Source organism: Aythya ferina (genome assembly GCF_964211825.1).
Source record: "Aythya ferina genome assembly, chromosome: W".
Classification (NCBI taxonomy): domain Eukaryota; kingdom Metazoa; phylum Chordata; class Aves; order Anseriformes; family Anatidae; genus Aythya; species Aythya ferina.
Genome location: NC_140313.1, coordinates 8,381,607 through 8,402,571, shown reverse-complemented (window position 1 = coordinate 8,402,571; position 20,965 = coordinate 8,381,607). Strand labels below are relative to the sequence as shown.

Genomic DNA, 20,965 nt, shown 5'->3' with positions numbered 1-20,965 from the left:
AAAATTGTCCACCTATATTGTTGCTTCCACCCCCATTTCAGAGTCTTTCCAGTCAGAGGTGAATATACGTTTGCTCTCAGGGCCTGAGAGCACTCCATTAATAACACTGTTATTCCAGTCTAACAATTTACTATTTGAATGCCCAATTTAATCATCAAATCCCTTCCCAACAAGTTAGTTTCTGCCTTGGATACATACAATAATTGCCCAGTGATCATTTTATCCCCTGGTCTCAGCTTAGTATTCCCCAAAAATGGCACTGTTATCCCAGTACCTTCTACCCCCATCACATTTAGGGTTTCATTAGTTAATTTAATCCCTGATGCTTTACAAGTCAGTAATGACTTAGCTGTTCCCCAGTGTATTGGGTTTGATGGCAAGGTTCGGGGGGGGGGGTGTGAGGGGTGTGGGAGTGGGAAACTGCAGTGGCAGCCCCCGTGAGAAAAAGATGCACAATGCAATTGCTCACCACCCGCTGTCCAATGCCCACCCTAACCCAGAGCAGTCCGGCCCTCCTCCCAGCTCTTGCTGCACCCCCAGCCTGCTCGCTGGCAGGACAGAGTGAGAAGATGAAACGTCCTTGGCTTGGTGTAAGCACTGCTCTGCAACAATTAAAACATCAGCATGTTATCAGCACTCTTCTCATCCTAAGCCAAAACATAGCATTCTACCAGCTACTAGGAAGAAACACCTTCATCACCAATCTATAAAACAGCAATTACTAAGGTTAAATTTTCCACAGACTTCTCCTTCTTGTGCAAATAATCCAAAGCTAAGCGATTTTGATACAAAGCAGTCCTCATCTTAGTGTTTTGCTTTGCAATTAATCCAAGTGCATCTCCGGTTTTATTTACAACTATTTCTATTACAGCTTGTAACCTAATTATTCTATTAAGCATATATATTGGGGTCCTATAGCCCCAGGATCCGTCTTCTGCCCACATAGCTGGATCATGTCATAAGTAGCTCAGTCCCAAAATAGGATTATAATCAAAGTTTACAATTTATTAAAAGAATAGAGGTAAGCAAACGGCGCTGGGTGCGCCGGGAGTCTCCGCTCCACCTAGTCGCACACCCGTTACATCAAGATGCTGATTTTTTATGCTCCTAGACTAATACATATTCATTACTATTTCTAAAAAAAAAACACAACGGAGTTATTATAATTAGTTCCGGAATCTGAACCCTCCTACTGGAGCATGCGTATCAGTCTCTGGTGGTCCCTCTGGGGGTCTTCCATGATGAAGGCTCATAGTCTTCCCCTCCGGCTTTTTTTTTCTTGTCCTTCTTCTTTGTACTCCTTGGCTGCATGTCAAAAGCTTGCACAGCGTTCCCTGCGAGCTTTGTCTTTTAGCCGTCCTTCAGCTTTTCCCTTCTCCTTAATCTCCTGGCCAGATATCAGGGGCTTGCATAGTGTCCCGTTCAGAAGCCAGAACAGTTAGCAGTTGTTAGCAGTTGTTCTGAAACCCCCAGGTACCAGAGACTTCAAGGAAAGAACATACGAATACATTCTCCTTCAAGCTCTCTATTGACACGCATTGTTAAAACATTCCTCACAATCCCTTATCTTCTTTTTAATATCCTCAATTCGTGTCTCTTTTTCAACTTTTGTCATTAATAACTGGATTTCATCAGTCCGTTCTCAGAGGGTCCAATTCTTAAGCAGCATAATTGACATATCCCCTTCCTTTTTTAATGAAGTCATTACAAATGTACTATTTATCATCCGGCGCATCAATAATGTAAAGCAAGGTATCATACAAGGTATGAATAATAACATCATTACAGCACATAAAAATAAAAATAACATCCTTTTAACCCATGGTCCACCAGGCAGCCATGAAAATAAATCCCAATCCATACCCTTCCAAGTTTGTGCTGGGACGTGGGCCAATTTTCTAATTTCTTTTGTTATCTGTTTAACCACTTTCCCATTATCGTCAATTTGTAAGCAACAATTAGAATCATTTAGTTTCCCACCCCCCCCCCCCTTCTGCTAGTAAATAGCAGAACAACATTCTATGTTGAAAAATAGCATTCCTCATCTGGGTGGACTTGTCAGCTAAAAGATCCAAAGCTGTCGCTGTTTGATTAGTTATTATTTCGAGGACAGCTTGCAACCTAATTATTCGATTCAAATTATAAATAGGTTCTCGGGCTCCAGATATTACCTCATTCGGGTTCCAGGTAGCTGGTCCATAATACTGTACGATTCTTTCAGGGGGCCATTCATTTTCTCTCCATTTTTGAGCACTACCTCCGGCTAAGGAAGCATCAATAGATCGTTTTTCTCTATTCAGATCATCATATAATTTTATTCCTAAGTGATTTCCTTGTATTTGTGACAATAAAAAGAACAAGGGCCTTATGTACCCCACATAGCATATTCCTGACCAGTCCTTTGGTAGCCTTTTATAGGCCTGTTTGCCACACACCCAATAATGTCCCTTTAGAGCCCACGTCCCATTTGGAAAAGGACCGTCCCATTCTCTTTTATTCCTTGGGGCGTGAAAATACAAAGTGTTTCCGTTACCAAGCGGTCCTGTTACAATGTTTGCCCCATTAGTACTCATATATATATACACCTCCAAGCTCCCGCACTAGATTCCCACTCACAATGACGACTAAGTTCTCCTTCACGACTTGTCATATTACGAGCTGACCAGAAATGTTTAAAGAACACTTGTGTCCCATGCTCATTTTGCCACCTCCAGCGGTAGACTCTTACCACATGCTGCTCCCTAGTGGTGTTATCACGCTGACAACTCAGGATTTGAACGTCGAATTGTCCCTTTGATTGTGCTCTTGCCATGGCTTCACATCCAGGTCCAAAAACTTTCTTATATGAGCATTTCAGCCAAGTCCCGTTTTTCAGCTGGACATGCCTAGCATTCCATTTCCTTTACTTGCTGTACAGTTTATAGGTCCACATTCAGGATCAGTACATTCATACCCAGGAGATAGAGCCCATTTACAAACGCTTTTTCCCACCTTTACTGTTCCTGTTCTGTTTAAACAGTATATACCTTTCTCTGACGAGTGCAATTGCCACGGGCCTTCTTCCTCTTTCCAGAATTGTGTACCATTATGAACTTCACTCAAATTACTAACCCACCGCTTAGGTTCAACCGGGCCAGCTACCCAGGGCCAACTTTCAGCTCCCCCTGGTCCCCCACAAACCCAGCAATTGCTAAGGTTAAAAGCCTTGGCCACTTCCTCCCCCAGAATGAAAAAGTTATTCCCATGGCTTAATTGCCCTTGTAAAAATAGTACCAGGAAGTATAACATCTTTCTGCGTCGTCCAGGGGGTATCGTGGGGGTGTGAGAAACGCCTTCAATCAAGGGGTTGGGCCCACTTCCAGGATCTATTTGAGCTTGGGTTACTGTTCAGCCTTTGAGGGTGATCCAGCTCCTGGGAAACTAATTACAATAGGTTAAAAAAAAATCTTATTTATTATATACACATATCTTTGCTTGCTTGTTTGTTTCTTTTTCCTGGGACAACCTGGCTTTAGTGCGGGAGAAGTCCGGTCGAGGCCCTCTCACTCGGCAGTCAATACCCGTAGGGGTTGCCTCCCTCGGTAGACCATGCACACCGCAGTGGAGAGTCCTGCCCCGGTCTTGCCTTCTCCCTTTCTTCCCTTCAGGCTCGTCCCCTTCTTCTGGCATCCTTAATTTATGCAGAGCCTTATTGCCAGAACATTAGTTCTTTTTCAGCTTTAATTTCAGTTCCCCAGGAGCGGACTCAACCCTCCAAGTTTTGGTATTTATTGGTCCTTTTACCCTGGATGCATGGGTCCAACCCCTTTCTGCTGTTCTCACAGCTGTTTCAGTAGTAAGTAAAACAAGGTACGGTCCCTCCCATCGGGGGTTCAATGATTCTTCCCTCCAGGTTTTTATTAAGACTTTGTCTCCTGGTTCTATCTTATGAATAGCAAATCCTAAAGGTGGTGTTTGAGCCATCACTCCAATTTCTCTTAGCTCTTGTAATCTCCTTCCAATAGTAATTATATATTTCCGGATGCTACGACCCTCAACTACATTGTTGCCTAGAGGCATCCCTTGAGAATAAGGCATACCATATAACATTTCATATGGCGATAATCCAGTCTCACTGTGTGGTTTAGTTCTTATGTTTAGAAGTGCCAATGGTAAGCATTTCATCCAGGGCATTTGTGTCTCGATCATTGATTTAGCCAATTGTTGTTTTATTGTTTGATTCAATCTTTCTACTTTCCCTGAGCTTTGTGGGTGCCACGGAGTATGGTATTCCCACTGAATACCCAATGATTGACAGAATACTTTTATTATTTTAGAAGTAAGCTGTGTGTCCTGAGCAGAGTCAATGTACTGGATTATCCCATATTTAGGTATCAGGTGTTCTAATAGAATTTTTACCACCATTTGTGCCGTAGCTCATGCTACGGGATAAGCTTCTACCCATTGCGTTAAATGATCTACTATTACCAATAGATACTTTATCCTCCCTACCTTGGGCAATTCAGTGAAATCAACTTGTACTCTCTCGGAAGGCCCATAAGCTGTTTTTCTCCCTCCCGTGGCTGCTTGTCGAAACACTTTCTTATTTATCTTCTGACAAGTTAAGCAATGTGGTGTAATTTGCTTTGCTATTTCAAAAAAAAAAAAAACAAAAAAAAAAACATGTAACCAAACTGTTTTAGCAAATGATCAGTTAACACCTTTGTACCCCAATGTGTTTGTGCATGCAAACGTCCCAATATTTGCTTCGCGTAAGCTTTTGGCAGTATCTCTCGCCTGTCTGGCAGCGTCCATTTTCCTTGTTCTAACTTAGCCCCTATTTTCTCCAGTTTCGTTTGTTTGGTTTGTTTTCCATTGCATTTCAAAGTTGGTCCAAAAGTTCCATAGGGGTTTCTTTTGGACCTTGTTGGAACTGATTCTCCATTCCCAATTTAACCAGATTTTGGTATTTACCGTTCATTATTTCCGGGGTGGCTATAGTCTCAGTGGGGGGTCGGTCAGGGGAATGCAATTGTCAACAGTTCCCTGAGCGGTCCCATCGGCAATCTGAGCTCACTCATAAACTCAGGTTGTTTTAAGAGTTAGCTGCCCTTCTGTTTCCATGACAACTCTCTCGGACCCATCATGGTCCCTCTGCCCCAAAGGGCTCACACCGGTGATTTTGAGATCACAGCCTCCTGTTGAGGCAGAACTATTAACATTCCTACATCCTCTTTCCCTGCTCATTCAACTTCAAACAGCTCTGTTAAATACTACATGCCACACCTTTAACACCGTCCACAACTCTTTTAACACTTCCTTTTATCTTTCTCCAGCCTGTACTTTTCTCATGCCAACACCAAAGGCTCAGTCAAGGGCCAATTAATTCCACTCCTTTTCTCTCTAAGATGCTGAAACAACGTATCAGTATACTACACTTCATCCTATTTTCCTTCTCTCCTCAAAAACATTAGTTGCAAGATAGTGTTACAGTCGACTGATCCATAAAGTGGCCATTTAGCTTATGTAGTGGCCACCACTGATTGCAATACTTAGTGGAAGTCCTCTTCCTTTCTGCGCTCCAAGTTCTAACAATATCCTTCGAATGTGCCAATATGCACCCAAGGAGGCTTTCTTTAAAACGTCTTTGTTTTGGATATTACTCATTTCTTTGATTTTCCATTCCCTTTTATTTATTTATTACTGTTCCTTATTAGTTGCCGCCCTTTGTTTCAATTTCCACGCAAACCTTTTTACTATCTTTTCCTAATCTTCTTCCCAAATGTCCCAGTTCTCTGGGATTAAATGCTTCTTCCCGCATACAAACTTTACTATTTCAGATTATTAAGGAGCCCCGTTCCAATCATAAATCCACGGAACTTCAGGAAAAGAGCTGAAGCACTCAGCCTTCTGTCTTCTAGACGAACATGACCACCTTTTCCACAAAATTTACATTTCAACAGGACCGAATTTCAAGCCGAATGCCGATTTTTCTCATGCACTTTCTTAGTAAGCCCATACAAAACAAGGGATCACTCCTGTGTATCCGTCAATATGGGGGCTTTAAAAAGGTATTGAGGCCTAAATAAATTCGCTCTCCCCCTTCTTACCGGATTCCCAGGGCTCAAACCCGAACCACCAAAGAAATGACTCTCTCCGTTCTACCGCTTCGATAATCAGTCAGCCCCCTCCCCCTCTCCAGTACTTGGGAAACTGACCAAACACCACAGCAAATACACCAAGGCTTCTAAACTGTTAGTTACTTAGATAATGCTCCCGCCTTTTTTCTTGTCACACTCAAAGCATTTAAGAGCAAAAATAGGATCACAAGATACACTGCCAGGCCCACATATTGGGCACCACCAATCAACACTTGGATAAAACAGCACTTCTTTTCAGTCTGTCACGCACTTCGTTCGTCTCCGGACGCTCCCCTCACGGAGAACACGGAACCGCGGATCGGAACTCCGCACTCGCTTCGCAGCGACGCTGCGTCTCACTCCCACAGCACAATCATGCAATCACACAGAGAGGCCTCTAGCACATCTCATTCATACCACAAGAATATAATTTAGAATGATAACCAACCAAACAAGTATTGCCTCTGACTGTGTTCTTCGTGGAGTGACTCATTCCACTTGGTTTCAAACCCTTACACAAACGCTTTCAACACAAAATACCTGCACGTTTAAGAATAAGACATACAATTATTAACACTCCAGTTAGTATCCCTCCAGCAGCTGAAAACATACCGCTTGTCCGCAGCTTCAGGAGGCCTTTGTCTGCTCCTGCGGTGAGCGGCCGAGAGCGGAGTCCCCTCCGAGCAAAACACTCAGGCTGCACCTAGGGGCGTCCGCTAATCATTATTCCTAATGGACTTTCTGGTGGTATGTCTGGTAATTTGCTCCCTTTCTTCTGGTCCTTGGTCTTCAGTTCTGTCTGACCCATCTAGGAATTTTACTATGGCAATTCCCACAGCCCTTGGTTACCTTAGTAAGAGTGTCTTGCAGGGGGTTCAGGACCTATCACCCACCCACGAATCCTATAGGAATCGCTTCGGTCCTTCACCGGCCAAGTCCCTCGCGGGAGACTGGAGCCACGGTTAGAAGACCTCCACACTCGCTTCGGAACTAAGTTCCGTCTCAGTCACACTCTTACACACGCAGGCAACCGAATCCCACCCAACCAAACGGTATACGCCTTAAATGCTTACGACTCCGTCGTCTTCGTTCGGATCTTCGCGCACAGAATTACGGGCAAAATACAGTGCTGCAGCCGGCAAGGGAGCTCGTAACAAAATCAAATTCTTTGCTTACCTTTATTCAGGTTCAAGATGCCATTAGTCCCGACCTGACTCGAACAGGAGCCACCAAATGGTGAGGCGCCTCTCCTAGATCAAATCAGAATTCAGGAACCAAAGCCATCCCGGACGAGCCCCCAACTGTTATAAATGACAATTCCCCCCTTTTCTTCTTTATAAACCGTTGATTTTTGGAAAACCTTTCTCTAAGGTGTAATTTGGTAGATTTCGTCTTCTCCTTCGCTTTCTTTGCTTTCCATCTCCTCATTATCACCTTATCTGAGTAAGGTGGTGGCTCCATGGTCATTTGTTTCAATAGTGCGGTTTCAGTTAACCACTGTACTAGTCCTCTTACACGGGGGATAATGCAGCAACCAATGGCTGTCAAAACTCCTACAACTACGATCAAGGATGTAAATATGCCTACTTTTTCTGCCAATTCACTGGCAAGGGTGGTAAGCCCTTGCAATGCTCTAGTTACTGAGCCACCTGGGGCAGTATTGCTGGGTGTAAGAGTGCAACAATGGTTGCTCAGTATCACACACACACACCCCACCTCCTTCCTCCGCGAGCATCATACCTAATGATGTTCTGTTTTCCCAAGCCATTTTGCTGGTGCCATCTAGTTGTTCGGCAATTCCTCTCATCGCATCCCTTGTATAATTTATGACTCTCCGCTGATTAGAATAAATATAATTAATCCAATCCACGTTCTTATCGATCGTTACCCACCAGAACAGTGACTCAAACCCTGCAGCAATTTGATTCCTGGCTTTCTGTTCATCGGAAACTCCTCTAGGCACCCCAATAGAATCTACGTATACTCTGTCATCGAATGATACTCCTAAGCTTCTTTAACTTCTTCTGGGTATTTGTGATGTTTCTCTTTCAAATGCCAGGGTGAAGGGTATAGCTAAACGAACAAGCGCACAAGTGCCTCCCCAGTTATATGGTAGGGTGGACCGTAAGATCTTCCCTCCACCGTACCACCAGAGATCTGCCCTGGGTGGGGATCTCAAGTCTTGAGCAGTTTCCCATCAAGTCCTTGGTAGCACAAGGCAAATTCTCCCAGATGCTGGGTAGCACTCACACCCTGCCGTGAGAGGCAAGCTGTATGGTTACCTATAGCTGTAGAGAATGCAGGGGGAACCGCGATGTTGCTATCACACAAGGAACAGCAAAGAGAGACTTACAGGCCTCATTTCCCCAGGCAGTCTTTTCTTGGTACAATGTAATCATACATTGCATCCCCTGGGAATCCTTGGTCACACTTAAAACATCTTATCAAAGCCTGTCCCTGCTAGGATTCAGGCCACAACACAGGCAGCCTTCTTTGCCTGCCATTCCTTCATCTCTCTTCCTCTCCTTTCCATCCTGGCCCTGACTCCCCCTGAAGATTTTCTTCCTCTTTCTCCAACCCTCTGCCTCACTACCCACTGCACTGTCAATACCATTAGTTTCGCTCTCTGCTTTTCCTTCTCATCTCCCCTCCGGACACACACCTCCAGGGCCTCCCGCAGGAGGGCCCCCCAGTGACTGTTCACTACATCCCCCCACCTTCTGGAGCATTTTCTGCATATCTTGCCAGGCTTTAATCACACAATGAACTTTCAAGAGCCCTTGGGATACCGGGTCCTCGGGACTCATCCCCGAGTACTTTCTCATTCTGACCCCAAGTCTCTCATATGATTTCTGTGTTGCACACTATCCTTACTCCAGCCAGGATTGGCAAGTGGGTATTTCTGCTCTGCCGGTAGTACCCCTGGTCCCGGAGGCTCTTTCCCATTCTTGTATAGCAGCTCTCCTCCTGATCATTCCCATCTCTTTCCCTGTAAACAACATACTCATAGGCATAATTCCCTCCCCCAAGAGTATAAGTCAGGTCCTAGGAACTGGTCTAATTGTTCAGCTAGGCTGTTGGGGTCCTCGAATAAAGACTTCGTCTCCTTCTTAAAAGTCCTAACCTCTCTGCTGCTAAGGAGGGGGGGTAGATCAACTAAGAGGATACACCGTTAGTGTTAGTACTGTTAGTGCCAGGGAAGGCAAAATTCTCAATATATCTTCTACCTTGTTCTAATTCTTGACAGAGCCTAGAGTACGATCCTTCTTTAGGGACAGTGTTAACTACAGTCCCTGTCTCCCTTCCTGGAGTGACTGCTGCTGCCACGGGTACAATATTAGGATTATAGGGAGCATAACTTGGCTCCTTCTCCGGAAAAGGAAGCTTATTGTTTACACATAAACGTAAAGCCTGAATTTTCATCAGACCCGTATTTTGGCCAAAATACTGCTGTTTCCTTAATTGGTTCTTTTGTCCAGACTGATACACAATATTTAATTTTTTTTTCTCCCCTTCTACAATCTCCTCTAATTTTGGGATTACGTTTCCAATTTCTTATCATTCTTCAGGAAGAACTGTTGGTAGGCACTCCCCCAGGGATATTTCCCATTTTTCCTAGCCCTTGTCAGTGTGCTGCTACAGAAATTTCCCTCCTGCAGGGTACCTCACACTAACGTTCCGATTCTGGAAAATGGGGGTGTACTGCCAAGCACTTCCCCGTGCAAGGGCTACCACACACCTATGAATTTACCAGATTCCCTGGTGTACTTCCAAGCACTTCCCCCGTGCAAGGATTACCGTACACCAAATTTCCCGAGACTCTTCCTTTCTCTCCCTTATCTCACGCTTCGTCCGTCTCTGGCCGCGCCCCTCACGGAGCCACGGAACCGCGGATCAGGACTCCAAACTCGCTTCGTACAAAAGTACGTCTCAATCATACATCACGCAGACTCTCACCCGACCCCCAAGGCAATACTTAACATTTCTTACCTTGGTCTGTGCACAGAGTTACCGGATCAATTAGCAAACCCGGAGTGCCTACCTTCTTCTCTTTCCCAGTACTTCACGGATCCCGCCTCTTTAATCAGTCTCGGGCCCTCTGTCAGCTCTCTGCAGAACCGCCACCGTCGATGCACAGGACCGTTGAAATCAGCAGGGCATGCTTTCCTCCTGCTGCGGCGGTGGGGCTCCCCGGTAGGTGACTGGATCCCGGACGAGCCCCCAAATTGCGAGAAACACTCCGTAGCCAATAACTTAGGCTCAGGAGAGGATCTCAGTGAAGTAGTAATTTACTCGCGATTGATTGCAATGGTGGGCGCCCCACAAGCAGGAGAGCACACCTACTAGTTCCAAAACACAGTTTATATGCTTTTTGATGACAGGACCCTCCCCTGTTTCCCCACTGAGGGGGTAATCCAGGGACCTTACTTAAAGATCACCTAATTCCAACCCCCCCCCCCCACCCTGGGCAGGGACACCTTCCACTAGACCAGGTTGCTCAAAGCCCCATCCAACCTGGCCTTAAACACGTCCAGGGACAGGGCATCCACCACTTCTCTGGGCAACCCGTTCCAGTGCCTCACCCCCCTCTCAGGAAAGAATCGCTTCCAACTATCCAACCTAAGTCTACCCTCTCTGACTTCAAAACCATTACTCCTGGCCCTATCGCTCCTCTCCCTGGCAAAGAGTCCCTCCCCAGCTTTCCTGTAGGGCCCCCCCCCCCTTTAGGTACTGGAAGGCCCCTCCAAGGTCTCCCCGGCGCCTTCTCTTCTCCAGGCCGAACCACCCCAACTCCCTCAGCCTGCCTTCCTAGGAGAGGTGCCCCAGCCCCCGGTCATCTTCGTGGCCCTCCTCTGGACGCCTTCTAGTACGTCCACGTCCTTCTTGTGCTGGGGACCCCAGAGCTGAACACAGTACTTACTCTAGGTGGGGCCTCACAAGAGCACAGCAGCAGAGAGGGAGAATCACCTCCCTCCACCTGCCGGCCACCCTCCTTTTGATGCGGCCCAGGATACGGTTGGCTTTCCGGGCTGCAAGCGCACGTTGCATTGCCGGCTCCGGTTGACGAGCTTCTCATCAACCAACGCCCCCAGGCCCTTCTCCTCAGAGCTGCTCTCAATCCATTCTCCGCCCAGCCTGGATTTGTGCTTAGGATTGCCCCGACCAGATGTGGGACCTCACGCTCGTAGCCCCAAGCGTTATTTATGACCCTATCAGCTCCACCCCAAACGCGCTGGTGGCTTTTGGGCGCTGCTCCCTGCAGGCAAATCCCCGCTTTTGCCAGGGCAGGCCTTACCTTTTCAGAACTTGCTCCACAACCTTCCCTGAGAGCCCCACTTCAACTGCTGGTGTTTCCGAGGGGGAAAGCTGCACCTCCCGTGCAGGGGGTGGCGGGAAGGAATACAAAGCCTGCGCTCAGCCCTGACACATCACAACTGGGTTTCTGCTCAGCTGGGGAGGAAGCTTCTGGAAAACTAGGCAGCGGCCCCCGAGGCTGCCCAAGCGTGGTCCGCGGTGCCCTGCAGCCGCACGGAGAGCGGAGCTCAAACTGGCCCGACACGGCGGCAGGGACGCGGCCGTCCCCACACGTGCAGTTCCTGCCTGAGGAGGCCACAGCGCTTCTGCCTCTCTGACAGGCTTGGAGGGTAATGACATCAGAATACGCTCGCTTCAGTTTGAGCTTCCAGGCGGGCGCTACTGCCATCGGGATGGCCCACGGGGACGGGGCTGGGGGCAGGCAACCACAGGCAGCTTTAACATCTCAGTCCTCCCCGTCGGCCATCTCCCAGCTACCACGTGGGCCAATCAATGTGACCAGACACCAATTCACCCAAGGCAACAAAAATATTTACAAAGCTACATCTCTCTTCATAACTGTTTGTTGTTTACGGCTGAAACCAGTCCTGGGATAGGATATGCTACCTGGACCGAGCAAAGCCTTTGATGTGGTCCCTCACCACATTCTTCTCTCTAAATTTCACAGGTAGGGCTTTGAAGGATGGACTGTTGGGTGGATAAAGAATTGGTTGGCTGGTCGCGGCCAAAGGGTTGTGGCCAACGGCTCTATGTCTGGGCGCAGGCCGGTCACAAGTGGCGTCCCTCAGGGGTCGGGCTCGGGACCGGTGCTCTTCAACATCCTTAGCAATGGCATAGACGACAGAATCGCGCAAGTTTGCAGATGACACCAAGCTGAGCGGTGCAGTCGATACAATAGAGGGAAGGAATGCCATAAGTGCAAGGCGTTGACCTTGGGCTGGGGCAATCCTAGGTATCTCTATAGGCTGGGAGAAGAAGAACTTCAGAGCAGCCCCGCGGAGAAGGACTTGGGGGTCCTGATGGACGAGAAGCTGGACGTGAGCCAGCAGCGCACGCTTGCAGCCCGGAAGGCCAACTAAGTCCTGGGCTGCATTAAAAAAGGGGTGACCAGCAGGGAGAGGGAGGAGATTCTCCCCCTCTACCCTGCTCTTGGGAGACCCCACCCGGAATACTGCGTGCAGGCCTGGGGCCCCCAGCACAAGAAGGATGTGGAGCTCTTGGAAAGGTCAGTCTCACCTCTGTCCCTGAAAAAGCTGTTGGAACAGCTTGTTCCGGATGCCATCTCCAAGCCACTGGAAGAGAAGAAAGTTATGAGGAGTAGTCAGCATGGATTCACCAAGGGGAAATCGTGCTCGACCAACCTTGTAGCCTTCTACGATGGCATCACCAGCTGGGTTGATGGAGGGAGAGCAGTGGACGCCATCTACCTTGACTTTAGCAAGGCTTTTGACACTGTCTCCCACGACATCCTGCTAGCAAAGCTGAGAAGGCGTGGGATAGACAAGTGGACGGTAAGGTGGGTTGAGAACTGGCTGACTGGCCGAGCTCAGAGGGTGGCGATCGGTGGCGCAGAGTCCGGCTGGAGATCTGTGACTAGCGGTGTTCCCCAGGGGTCGGTGCTGGGTCCGGTCTTGTTCAACATCTTCATCGACGACCTTGATGAGGGAATAGTGTCCACCCTCCGCAAGTACGCCGATGATACAAAGCTGGGAGGAGTGGCCGACACGCCAGAAGGCTGTGCTGCCATTCAGCGAGACCTGGGCGGGAAGAAACCAAATGAAGTTTAACAAGAGCAAGTGTAGAGTCCTGCACCTGGGAAGGAACAACCGCATGTATCAGTACAGGCTGGGGGATGACCTGCTGGAGAGGCATCTCCTCTGCGGAGAAGGACCTGCGGGTCCTGGTGGACGACAGGTTGACCACGAGCCAGCAGTGCGCCCTGGTGGCCAAGAAGGCCAATGGGATCCTGGCGTGCATTAAAAGGAGCGTGGCCAGCAGGTCAAGGGAGGTGATCCCCCCCCTCTACTCTGCCCTGGGCAGGCCTCACCTGGAGTACTGTGTCCACTTCTGGGCTCCCCGGTACAAAAAAAGACAAGGATCTCCTGGAAAGAGTCCAGCGGAGGGCAACAAAGATGATACGGGGCCTGGAGCATCTTCCCTATGAGCAAAGACTGAGAGACCTGGGTCTGTTCAGCCTGGAGAAGAGAAGACTGAGAGGGGATCTTATCAATGTTTACAAATATCTTCTGCGTGGGAGACAGTGGGATTTCGCCACCCTCTGTGCAGTGGTTAGTGGGGATAGGACAAGGGGCAACGGCCTGTACTGGGTCTGGCTGGGACGTTAACTTTCCCTGCAGCAGCCCATACAGTGCTGTGCTCTGCACTTGTAGCTAGAACAGCAGTGGTATCACACCAGTGTTGCGTCTACTGCCGAGCAGCGCTGGCACAGCATCAGGACTCTCTCTAACCCTCCTAGGGGGTGGGCAAAAAAGCAAGAAGACAAACATCACCAGGGCAGCTGACTTCAACCAACCAAAGGGATATTCCATACCGTATGATGTCACACTCAGCAATAAAAGGTGGAAACAGGAAGAAGAGGGGAAGGCTGGGCTCTCGTTGTGAAAACGTCGGTCTTCCTCCCAAACACCGGCTACGCACGTTGAGGCCCTGCTTCAAGGACGTGGTCAAACATCGCTCATTTGTGGGAAGTAGAGAGTAATTTCTTTCCTCTGCACTACTTCCACGTAGCCTTTATTTGTTATGGTTTTTTCCTTTTTTCCCTTTCCCCCTTTCTTTTCCCCTTTAGTTAAATTGTTTAATTAATAATAATAATCAATATTATCAAGGAAGGATCATATAGGACAAGGGGGAATGGTTTTAAACTAAGACAGGGGAGATTTAGGTTAGATATTAGGAGAAAGTTTTTCACTCAGAGGGTGGTGAGGCACTGGAACGGGTTGCCCAGGGAGGTCGTGGATGCCCCATCCCTGGGGGCGTTCAAGGCCAGGCTGGATGCAGCTCTGGGCAGCCTGTTCTAGTGGTTGGCTAACGAATCAAGTTTCTTTATGAGGAATGGAGTCACAAAAATCATTTCATTTAGCAAGTTTCAAACACTAAGAGTATTTAATAGCATTTTAACGTTCCCACGCTCCAGTAAGCCTTGAATGTAATCGCTATTAAACAAGGAGCAGAGCGAAGCCATAGGTCTAACAAAGCACGAGAGGTGATCGCATTTAAAAGCCTTATGGTGCCTTTAGCTAATCCTTCTTCTAGTTACTGAACAACGGACTTCGTTTAGGGAAAAAAAAAAAAAGACACTAAAAATAAATACAAAAAAAATAAAGAGAACGGCAGCCGAGTCTCGAACTTATCAGAAGCCGACTCAAGCATCCCAGAGCCTTCTACATCCTGTGGGAGGAATTCCTTCTCAAAGTTGCGAAACCCACGAGGAGGACCGAAAAGAAAGCGGTAGCAAAACTCCTAGGGTAGTCAAGAACAGGCTGACAAGCACCTGTCAGAAATTACACCCGGTAGAGTTTATTCTGCCTCCTCCTCGGGACAGGGGCAGACAACAGACAATGCCTGGAAGCTTTCTTCCAACCTTATTCTTCTCTGGTTCTACATCTGCCAGTCCTCAACTCGGCTATTTCGCAATAAAAGGGCACGCTTTTATTCGGGAGCAGGGGGAAGATAGCAAGGCCTCAAACACACAGCACATCCTAGATCGTCTTAGGAAGACAGAGACCCACAGGACCGCCGAGCGCTTCTAGCTTCGCGTTCCAAATGAATGGGCAAACCACCACCTACACGACACTGTCAACGGACCAAAACATTCTGCGCACGTGCGCTCCAGGGAGACGCCGTTTTAACTTGCGGAACTATTTCCATCGGTAAGACACGCAAGACAGAGGTGATATCCCCATGCTCCATCTTTATTGTGCAAATGCTGCTCAAAAGCTCTTTATTACCCTCCACAGACAGCCGTCCAAAAAAAATAATAAATCAAACCTCAACAGGGGCTAGACTGATGGGCAACATATGAAACCTATTCGGCGGCGACCCGTACGCGTGCAGTGACGCCTGCGGTGCAAAAACCTTAGCCGGGAGGCCGGCCCAACTGACCGCCACCCAGAATACATAGATGTACACGATAGTCTGAAGGGCCCGAGGGTGGGCATTCACAGCCATCCGGAATCCATTGGTCAGGTCCAGGTTAACAGCACACTTCTTGCCAACAACCACGAAACGCCCAAGAAGCTGGAAAAAGGAAATAACGTCACCTAACGTGCTGTGCCACGACGCACAGAATGAACGCGAGCGGAGAACCACCCACAGAACACGGTTAGCTAATCCTTCACAATTCAACCGCCGCTCTTTGAATTACCCTCTAGACAGTAACAGACTACAAAACAGTCACAGAAGCTGAATTTGTCTTGGGGCTTAAAGCCCCCGTCATAGCTTCGGGCAACGTAAGCCACTCTGGCGGAAAATAAAAGCTTCACGGTGCCTTTTCTCTTGCGTGGGCTCACAGAGCCTTGGAACTTGACTTGCATAGCTAACAGCGAAACAAACACCCAAGCGCCGCTCAACCAGCTTTCCCTTTCCTCGCCTCTGACCTGCCCAAACCCCAAGCCCTCTTCTGCATAGTCAAGGCACCACCCCCGCTGTCCGGAAACCGTGAAAACGGGCATCAGACCGCACGCCGGAACAACGCTGCTTTTTGCACTGCAAGCGCGTAGCTGGAGACGAGCATCGCTTTATATCACTGCTCTCAGTCAAAAAGCTCAACTCCATTACAAGCTAGAGGCGAAAGACTACAGCATCGGACAACCCCAAATAGCCTACTGTGCGCCCCTCTGCAACAGCCAGAGGAAAAGAGGGGACGGGAAAGAGTCTAGGAAGTTACAAACCTGTTACAGGTACAGCCAGCCTAGCAAACAGAAAGCTCCCACAGTACTCACGGGTCCACCAGAATCGTCTGCTTCACATAACCGGACAACTGCCTTCTCAGGAAGGACTAGGAAAAAACACTGGAGCCTGAGGCGAACTATCACGGAACGCAAGGCACTGGAGGAAGAGTAAACAGTTAAAACCTAGTCGGCTTCAGAGAAAGGCAACAGCTTAAGCAAATCACTGTGCCCCACTGAACTCGTCCTACCGAAGCAGATTATCAGGCGCCCCAAACGCGCACGACAAAACAGCGATTCTTCTTAAGCGAGCTTTGAATAGGCAAAGTTCTCTACCTTCTACGCACAAGACACACAAGCGGCAAACAATGGCTAACTGTCCTTTGGTTACGTCCAAATATTGCCTCGGCCAGAGGCAGGAAGGCATCTTCAAAGAACCTGGAGTAATCCGGCTGAGGCCGTATTAACTCTCCGTCCTCGAGAACGCCACGTACTCAGGGGAAGGAACGTTCCAAATTAGCCCGTTACGGCCGGACCGATGTCAGACACCCCCAGACCGAGGCCAAGGCATCACCTTTGAAACACGAATACCACCGACATGTAGGAAACCATCAACTCGCAACTACTTGCGAGGGAACTCCCCAAATCACCAGCAGACAGAAACTGCATACGGCGCCAGAAGCAGGATCCAGCGCGCAAGGTGATGGGGGCAGCGAGACAGCCGAGTACTTCAGGTTAGCGACTTCCGCTATTTTTATTTGTTTTAGATGCGACTGAAACACTGCCGATAAGACTCGATTCCACAGATGCTTTGTACTTCTTACTCACCATCGCCTTTCACTGCACGACAATCGAGAATTATAAGCCTTCCTCACGCTCCTCCCTATAACATCGCTCAACCGTAAAACAGGCCTTCGGTACAGCGAGCTAAGCAAATTCAAGACCATTCGCTAGAGCCAACTACGCTCCAAAAGCGGTTCTAAGCCCCCGCCCCCTCCCCCCACCTCAAGTTGAGACCAAGCGAGAAACTGCAACTAATTCGTCCTCCAGGAAACGCGTCGCACTAAGAGCGGTCAGAGTAGGTTGTCTGCTCTCAAGTCACTCATCAGACTCAAGTTAACGGCCTGGTTCTCCAATCAAGCACAGCGTTCAGGTTACATACGTTGCTGCAGCCAGTACGGCCGAGTCAAAACAGACGCGCGTGCGCACACACACACACACACGCACGCACACTCCTCGCGCAGCCTTCACCACGAAGGAGACAGGAAACGCGCCCTTTCGTAAAGGCGGGGCGCTACCGCAAGCACGGTTTCCGGAGAGCAGTTGAACGCTTCCAATACTCCAAACGGGCGGCAGCTGCAACATTACCGAGACCTATTAAGAAAGCGCTGTTCCAAGCAACGCGTCAACGCTTTGAGCAACCCGATCTAGTGAAACACGTCCCTGACCGCGGCAGGCGGGTTGGGCTAGATGATCTTTAAGGGTGCCTTCCAAGCCAAACCATTCTACGAGTCAGCACGCAGAGCGGGCAACGCAGCCCCTTTCACTAAGGGCCTGTTTTCCACGCTGCAGATAAACCCTGCCGTCAGAAGCAGAGGAAATCCCTAACTGTCCTATCTTTAGCATTTCAAACTTAAAAACAGCAACAACGGTTATGCTGGACACTAACTTAGAGTTAACACCTTGCAGATAACATCTGCAATTTTTTCATAACTCTCAGCAGCTGCTCACTTAGTTCCTAGCACGTTGCGGCGCACCAGCATCAGTGAACCTTGCCAGCGTGCTCTTATCACGGTCCACCTCCAGCACGGAAATGAGAGCTGGGAAGCTCTCGCAGCCTGCGGGATTGACTGGTTTCTAGGTGTTTAAGAAAGCTAGGAAAAGCTGCAATTCTTCCCTTTCACAAGCCACTTTGGAGAGAGCGCGCGCTCGTGTGCGCGGTGGGGGTGGTGCCATAACCAAAGCCTAGCACAGCCGAGCCGGGGCGTCTCTAGAACGCTATCACGAGGCGCATCAAGACCTGCATTTCTGCTACGCAGAAACGACTGATTACGGTCACTACTGCGATGCTCACTGCCTATATGCATACAGTCCGAACCCCCAAGGAGACCGACTGCGCCGGCGACCCAGTACGCGCCGTGGCACCCCGGGGGCAGGCACCGAAGAAGCGCGGCGTTTTAGAGGCGCTGCAGTAGAGAGCGCCACGAGCCGGAGAGACCCCGACCGACCGACCGACCGACCGTCCGTCCGTCCGTCCCTCCCTCCCGCAGCAAGGCCACCACCCGCCCTGCCGCACTCCCGGGACCCGCGACGGGCCCTCGTTTCAGAGGGCCTGCGAGCGGCCGAGGGAAAGGAAAGGAAGGAAAGACTCGCACAACAACGCCGCGGCTACCTCCTCGTCCACGACCGCTCATCCTCACGGAGAACGTTGGCGGGGACCTCCTTGCCCTTGCAGGCGACCTCTCCGAAAGCTCCGAAAGCAGCGGCAGCGCCGCCACCGGGCCAGGCGGCCTGCGCCCTAACAATCCCGTCGGCCATGACGGCGCCCGCTCGGTACAACGCCCCCTCGCTTCCCGCACTCGGCCCGGCCCTCCGCGGCGCTCATTGGGCCGACAGATCGCCGCCGACCGCCCCCGCGCCTCGATTGGCTGCCTCGCCTGCCCTCTTCCCTTGTCCCCGCCCTCTCGGCGGCTCCGCTCCCGTCGACCCGGTGCTTATCGGCGCTCAGGGAGGTCGCGTGCCCTCGGGGCGCGGAGGGAGCCGACCGGGAGGGAGGAAGTGGGCGCCCGAAAACGGGCTGGGCGGCTCCGCGGAGGGAATCTGGGCCCTGCACGGCTGGGAAACGAGCTCCACAGAACAGGCGCTCCGCTCATAGAATCATAGCGTGGCTTGGGTTGGAAGGGAGGGCGAGAAACACTCCGTAGCCGATAGCTTAGGCTCAGGCGAGGATCTCAGTGAAGTAGTAATTTACTCGCGATTGATTGCAATGGCGGGCGCCCCACAAGCAGGAGAGCGCGCCTACTAGTTCCAAAACACAGTTTATGTGCTTTTTGATGACAGGACCCTCCCCCGTTTCCCCACTGAGGGGGTAATCCAGGTTCACAATCTATCTGATGTGGTAATGTTTCTTCACTTATCTGACTTGACACCGCCATTTTCACCTAATTGTCCTAAGGAGTCTGGTTGTCTGCATTTTACGAGGTCGCCTGCTAAGCTTTCTTATCACTGCAAGCATATCTCAGTACCACGTTCCTTCCCTCTAAACAGCGGAACTCTGCAAAAACAACGTTTCTATTCCCACAACAGGTACCGCAGGTATTTGCATTCCTTGTATAACCGAGTGTATTGGGCTGGTAAAACATGGAATTATTTAAATCCTCCACATATCCCCCCAGTACAACCATCCCAATTTTAGTAAGCCAATCAACACCCGTAAAGCGCGCCCCCCGCCCCCCCCCCCCCCCGATAATCCTCCTAGATCGATTCCATAGCGAGTTTGAACTGGGGCACGTGCAATTTTCTTCGTTTCTTTTACAAGTTCATTTACAGCTTTTCCTTCTGTTGTGGTTTAAGCCGGCCGGCAGCTAAACACCACACAGCCGTTCGCTCACCCTCTCCCCTCCCTCTCTGGGATGGGGAGAGAAACGGGGAAACGGGAAAGCGAAGCCCGTGAGTTGAGATAAAGACAGATAAATAATAATAATAACAATAACAATAAAGACAATCATTATGATAATAGTATTACTAATAATAACGTGTATGAAACAAGTGATGCACAGTTTCTTTTTCTAACATTTTGTTCATTGAAGTTTTGCAATATTTGCTTGCTGAGCATCAAAGTTTCTGCGTCATCCTTCTCCTGCTCAAAAGATTCATACTTAGCATGCATGAGCATAAGATGAGCTGCCTCTAATCGGCTTTTCACAACTGTGATTGCTCGATTGAATATACATGGTCCAAAAGTCAGTGCTAATGTAAGTAACAACAAGAGCCCCGCTATGGTTGATAGCAGGGTAGTAAGCCAAGGTGAGTAATTAAACCAGGATTCATACCAATTCTGACGAGCCTCATTTTCCCTTTTGCGTTTTTCTAATCCTTCCCGCAATTTAGTCATTGTATCTCTTACCACCCCAGTATGATCTGCATATACACAACATTCTTCACGTAGGGCTTGTCGTGGTTTAACCTGGCCGGCAGCTAAACACCACGCAGCCGTTCGCTCACCCTCCCCCCTCCCTCTCTGGGATGGGGGAGAGAAATGGAAAGTGAAGCCCGTGAGTTGAGATAAAGACAGTTTAATAAGACAGGAAAATAATAATAACAAAATAATAATAACAATAATAATAATAATAATAATAATACAATGGTGATAATAGGAAAGTAATAATAATATGTACAAACAAGTGATGCACAATGCAATTGCTCACCAGCCGCTGACCGATGCCCAGCCTAACCCCGAGCAGTCCGGCCCCCTCCCCCCGGCTAGCCACCCCTATATATTGTTTAGCATGACGTCAGATGGTATGGAATACCCCTTTGGCTAGTTTGGGTCACCTGTCCTGGGTCTGTCCCCTCCCAGCTCTTACTGCACCCCCAGCCTGCCTGTTGGCAGGACAGAGCAAA

The 20,965-nt window shown here is 49.2% G+C and overlaps 1 protein-coding gene and 1 long non-coding RNA gene across 3 annotated transcripts in view; one reads left to right on the top strand and one right to left on the bottom strand.

Moving 5' to 3' along the window:
* The first annotated feature begins 1,981 nt into the window (after positions 1-1,981).
* Positions 1,982-20,965, top strand: part of LOC311426452 — a 31,870-nt gene continuing 12,886 nt past the window's right edge. Inside the window, exon 1 of the long non-coding RNA XR_014686770.1 lies at positions 1,982-2,187. This is a non-coding gene — a long non-coding RNA (uncharacterized lncRNA). The remainder of the gene's footprint in view (positions 2,188-20,965) is intronic.
* On the bottom strand, positions 15,347-18,931 carry LOC311426351 (adenosine 5'-monophosphoramidase HINT1-like). 2 transcript variants are annotated; one of them, XM_084502806.1, is made up of 3 exons: positions 18,735-18,931; positions 16,397-16,502; positions 15,347-15,692 (listed from the first exon to the last, which is right to left on the bottom strand). In XM_084502806.1, exons 1-3 carry the CDS (start codon positions 18,878-18,880, stop codon positions 15,438-15,440), a joined length of 507 nt encoding a protein of 168 aa, XP_084358932.1. In that variant the 5' UTR covers positions 18,881-18,931; the 3' UTR covers positions 15,347-15,437. The 2 variants fall into 2 exon arrangements, with proteins under 2 accessions (XP_084358932.1, XP_084358933.1); XM_084502807.1 differs by lacking the exon at positions 18,735-18,931 and adding an exon at positions 17,171-18,577.